The sequence below is a fragment of the Gadus macrocephalus genome, chromosome 6 (genome assembly GCF_031168955.1).
Source record: "Gadus macrocephalus chromosome 6, ASM3116895v1".
Taxonomy (NCBI): domain Eukaryota; kingdom Metazoa; phylum Chordata; class Actinopteri; order Gadiformes; family Gadidae; genus Gadus; species Gadus macrocephalus.
This window is the reverse complement of record NC_082387.1, coordinates 4,633,600-4,638,806: the sequence shown is the minus strand read 5'-3', so window position 1 is coordinate 4,638,806 and position 5,207 is coordinate 4,633,600. Positions and strand designations below refer to the sequence as shown.

Below are 5,207 nucleotides of genomic sequence, written 5' to 3'. Positions count from 1 at the left end.
CACCGTTTTGAATGTTTATTAAATATTGCTGAGACAACAAAGATGAGCCTGAATAATACCTAATACAATATTATATATATTTGTATATACATACAAAGAGCACAATTTATTGTCTGCATGAAAGCACGTTCAATGTTAAGCATCGCTACTGCGTGGAAATAGTTTATCCTTCTCATTGTTGGAAGAAAGCGTAACCTTAATTTACCACACGGCCCGGGTATATGATAACCACAGCCAAGCTACGAGCGCGTTGAATTCTAAAACTGGTGACAGTTGAGGCGCAACTGAAAACCACCGACTAGACTAGAGTTGTAGAGCTGTCCTCAATTGACCATCTATCTTTATAATACATTTTACAGCAGCGCACGATGATGAAGACTTATTTTTTATTGCCTGATATGATGTATCTCCAGTACACCTGTGATTCCTTTTTGGACCGATTGAAAAGTTGACATTTACGCAATGAAGTATATTATATGTTGCTTAAGAATTGTTTGTGTCTGTTTCTCTCACTCCGAATGCAGACACAGAGAACCAGAGAGAGAAACAAATTGAGCCCCATCACACACATCTCCATGAGCTCCAGCTGAAGGAGAAAGGAATAAAGACACATAAAAACATTTTTAAATTAGTCCAATAAAAAGCACATTTCAGAGGGGTCTTGCCATCTGTGCATGTGTGCATTAAACAACTCTCATAAGGATTCTTACCTTCAAGTGTTGGTTAAGCTCGCTCCCCCTGGTAAAGTCAACACTTATAATAACCACTTCGAGTGTTGCCATGACTACACCGGCCAGGTTAAGGAAATAGCATACCTGAAATAATTGTAAATATGATAATACAGACGCACACGTTTCATGTGCGTCATTAACAGAATGATATTCTAATCTATTGTGTTGTACTTACAGGTAGTAGTCTTGGATTTTTGCACAAAAGGTTTGTTAGTAGTCCGGCACCAAAAAACTGAAAAGAATCATATATAATATCATAAAATATAATAATACATTTATTTTGCATACAGCTTTTCAAAATAGTTACTTAACAGCAAGAATAAAATCACATAATTAAAACATTTTTAAATAGCAACATGGATATCAATCTATTAGCAATTTATATTATGAGCCTGATTCATGAGTCCGAACCAATACCGTATGTACTATAACTCCATTCGGGATGAATGTAGCAATATTTATGAACCTTGTTGATAGAGAGAAAATAATGTGCTTAGAAAAAGACAGAAGAACATACACTATTTACATTTCCTGTCGTAAAGTATGTTTTATCTCTTACTTTCAATTTATGCAAATGCTATAACTCACAAATGGTCCAGTCAGGAATGAGATTCGGAGGAGTACATAAAGAGATTTAGTCATCTCTAAAGTTATAGCCAAAGCCATTTCCACGGCAACACTGAAGAGGCCATCCACCATCAGTATAGACTGGAACAGATAAAAAATAACAAATACAATGTTTGATGATTTCATTTAAATTTCCTTATACCATTTTATGTGTATTGAAAAATAATGTTTTACAGTGGAAATTGGAGCAATTTCTTTTAATAATTCAGATTTCTGAAGATAATATTTAAGAGATGCTGTATCAGTCTGTATTCTGTCTCTGAACACCGTAATGCAACTTTTTAATGTCACCATTTCATAAATTATAATTCATTCATTCTTAAAATTAAAACTGGTATCTATAACAATGTTTGTAAACAATTCAAATCCCCAATCTGATTACATTTGTATTAATGTCATGATAATGAATGAACAACACCAAAGATAAAAGCCAGCAGTGCACTGTCCAGTTGGTTTGAAACTTTGTTAAGCAGCACTTTTTCTACTTCTCCAACCTAGATTGTATTCTTTGATGGTTCTCAGCCTTACTTTATAGAACCTGCTTAATGATGTTTGAGGTAAATACTGCAGATTTATGATATATTGTTATCAAAACACAAACATGTGAGTATTTGTGTAATACTTTAAAGCAATTAAATAATGTTAGAATCAGTCTTTAACTGGCAGGATGTTGTTGAAATGGCAGCTTTGTCTGAATAATTGAACAGGCTCTTTTGACTTCACGTTACCCCCAGCACAGCAGGAGCTGTCCCCAGCAGAGCATGTAGGGGTCTTCTCTCAGCCCGCAGAGGCTTGAGGGGTTGGTAGTATTTGATGAGAGGGCCAGCCTGGTCCTCAGTGTCCGTCTCCTGGACTCTCCAGATCCCCATGGGACTATCTGCACAGGCCATGGAGTCCCTGTGACATCCAGAAATCAAGTTCAAAACAAAACTTATTCGGTCTAACTAAGGAAAGTATTTTCGCTGAGCCATTCAATAATGGCATTTGTATCATTTCTTTATCATTGTTGCAGTCTTTGAATTTCATATACCTATTATTGTTTCATTGTAACAGAGTGCTATAATAGTAATTGACTGAAAACAGCTGTTTGCAATATATTCTAGTCTGAATTTACTCATACATATGGACATTATTGAAAAGTGCTGTTGAGAAAATGGTGTATGTAAATCAATGTATACAGATTCTCAAGCAAAACATGACGAACAGCAAAACTAGTAATACTACACATTTAATTTAACAGAAAGCCACACTAATCCTTACCGTGCCTTCTTAGTTCAATATTAATTCTGTGCTGTTTGCATCTGACTCAAACTATCTTAGCTCTCTCTGACCACTAAGTCTTCTTCCTGCTGAAGGGGGGGGGGGGGGGGGGGTATGATGGGCTGATAGCTGCCCCCCCCTCCCTGAACCCATAGAAGCCAATAAAACAACAACAGAGTTGAATGTATTGTTTTGAATGACACGTATTGAGCATATTTATTATATTTTTTAATACATTTGTTTTGCATCCCCATTTTGTGTGTACGTGAATGTGAGTGAATGTGAGATGTGAATGTATGCAATGATACTGGGTAGATAAGAAAATAAGTGCTCTACTGAGAAACGTATACCTCAAAGGGAAGTAAGAAAAGGGGGGAAGTAGGCTACCCGTAAATAGAGTGTCTGTCTGTGGGCAAGACCGAGAGAGAGAAAGAGATAGAGAGAAAGAGAGCCCAATCTGATCTAATAGAGGAACTTTGAAGATAGAGAGCATATAGAACGCAGCGTGGTCATTAAACAACTAACAGACAGGAGCCTTTAAACTTAATCAAAATAAACGAGGTGAGTATCAATTAAAACACACCGACACACACCAAGCCATATCATTTGGTAAAGTAAATTTTGAAAGATAGGATTTTTTCCCACAGGTAAAGATGAAGCATACATTTAAATGTGATGAGGGCATGCTCATAACGATCCCATTGGGGGCTCTGAAGGACGGCCAGGAGGGGGAGCTGATGCCAGACCAATTCCACTGTGTGTTTAGAGATGTCTACAAGGTGTTCATTACTAAGGGAAAACCAAAGAGAGTCGGGGTGTGTATTTATGGTTTTTGCTCAAATAAATATAAGGTTTATGTGAGGTTTATAAAAGTTAGATGAATGTGCTGGTTTGAGATTCATATTTTTGTAAATAATTGTAATTCATTTTCTTCTAAGGTAGCCCAAGCTATTGTTGGTTTATTTGTGCTGAGCCTTGCTCTAGTCTATAGAGTTTCCCTTTTCGTGCCTGATATCTTGCCGTACTTTAATATTCTGGTAAGGAAAATAAATTATAACAAATAAAAACCTTTTTTAATGAAAAGACCGAGACATTAAAATGCACATTGATTTGGATAATTCTCTTCACATCTATAGTTCATGGTCTCTGGAATGCTGACCTTTGCTGCAGGCTGTTCTCCAAACATGCATGTGGTAAGGGCCCTTGAGTTTAAAAGTATAATTCTAATACTATTGATAAGCACTACAATTCAGCTCTTGTTTTCTTTCTACAGGCAAAACTATCATTTATTTGTAACATCATCAGCTTCCTCTGGTCTCTTGCGGCAATCATGCTCCATATAATAGTGTTACAAGGGAACTACCAGGTATAAATCCCTTAAATTTACCCATGGCTTACTCGCATATATTAACACACAATCATAATTCTTTTTGGAGCCTAAATATGTACTGAATGCTGATTTTGTATTGCCTTTCAGTTCATTTGTGTTTTGTTTTCTTATCATCATCTTTTATATTTTCTTTATCTTGGGCAGGGCTAAATTGTAACAGGAATAATTAATTAATATATAATCTGAATCTAAATGTGTCAAAGGGTTGTTATTTTTTATTGTAAAGGTTTATATTCAGCCAATATTAACAAGCTAATTCAATACCTGTTCCATAGCTTTTTAATCAAATCTGTGATTATAAAATCTACAATTTCAAATTATTAGTAATGCTCATCACATTTAATTTCCCTCCTTTAGGTGACGCATGGACTTACAGTTGCCTTCCTGGGGGTTGAAATGGGGATAACCTTATTCTTAATCTACTGGTTCAGTCAATGCGTATGTAGACAACATTTTAACACTCTGGTATGTTTCTACATTTCTACTGGTACATTACTTTTCATTCATATCTGATGTTGTTATTATTTCTAACAATCTTTTTTCCACAGCCTGTTGTGCGGCTTCAGGTTTAGCTTTGTGGAAGACTGGGCAAAACCTGTCAATCTACACCGCTTTCTATTTGGGAATGATCTAAAACCAGCTGTACGTTGAAGTTTGTTTTTGTTGTTTGAGTTGTGCTACTTGCAATGAACGGTGTGTATTTTTGTAAAATGTATGTAGGCCTATGTACATTGATGGTAAAACGTAAGGTGTACTCGCCATGTAGCTCTATCTGTGAAACATCCCAACAAATCTCAAATCAAATATCATATCTCAAGCTTATATCTGGTTATTTGGGCAAATGTTTCTTGTGCTTTGACTTTGAACAATAGCTCTTTATTTTATTATTATTCCCATAGAGATAGTGTACCTAACTATTAATGTAAATGTAATAAATGCATAAAATACTGCAGAATAAAATAACAATTTGTCAGATATGACCTGGACATTTTTTATTGTTGACATTGTGTAATGATATGGGTTAACTAGGGCTTTAGGAACCTTTGCTTCCACAGAGGGGTTGGACGGTTAGAGACTGCACTACTCATTTTTCAGACCATGTGGACGCTGGGACAGGGAATTGTCTAGGCATATTTAATTTCTTCATCAAATAAATCCGGTTTTAAACTATTAAGAAAAAAGTTGCACGACGATGTTCA

At 35.8% G+C, this 5,207-nt stretch overlaps 1 protein-coding gene across 1 annotated transcript; it reads left to right on the top strand.

Moving 5' to 3' along the window:
- The first annotated feature begins 2,779 nt into the window (after positions 1-2,779).
- On the top strand, positions 2,780-4,983 carry LOC132458751 (uncharacterized). The gene is made up of 7 exons (XM_060053041.1): positions 2,780-3,179; positions 3,266-3,433; positions 3,557-3,655; positions 3,755-3,811; positions 3,892-3,984; positions 4,366-4,473; positions 4,557-4,983. Exons 2-7 carry the CDS (start codon positions 3,272-3,274, stop codon positions 4,578-4,580), a joined length of 543 nt encoding a protein of 180 aa, XP_059909024.1. The 5' UTR covers positions 2,780-3,179; positions 3,266-3,271; the 3' UTR covers positions 4,581-4,983.
- Positions 4,984-5,207: the final 224 nt, after the last annotated feature.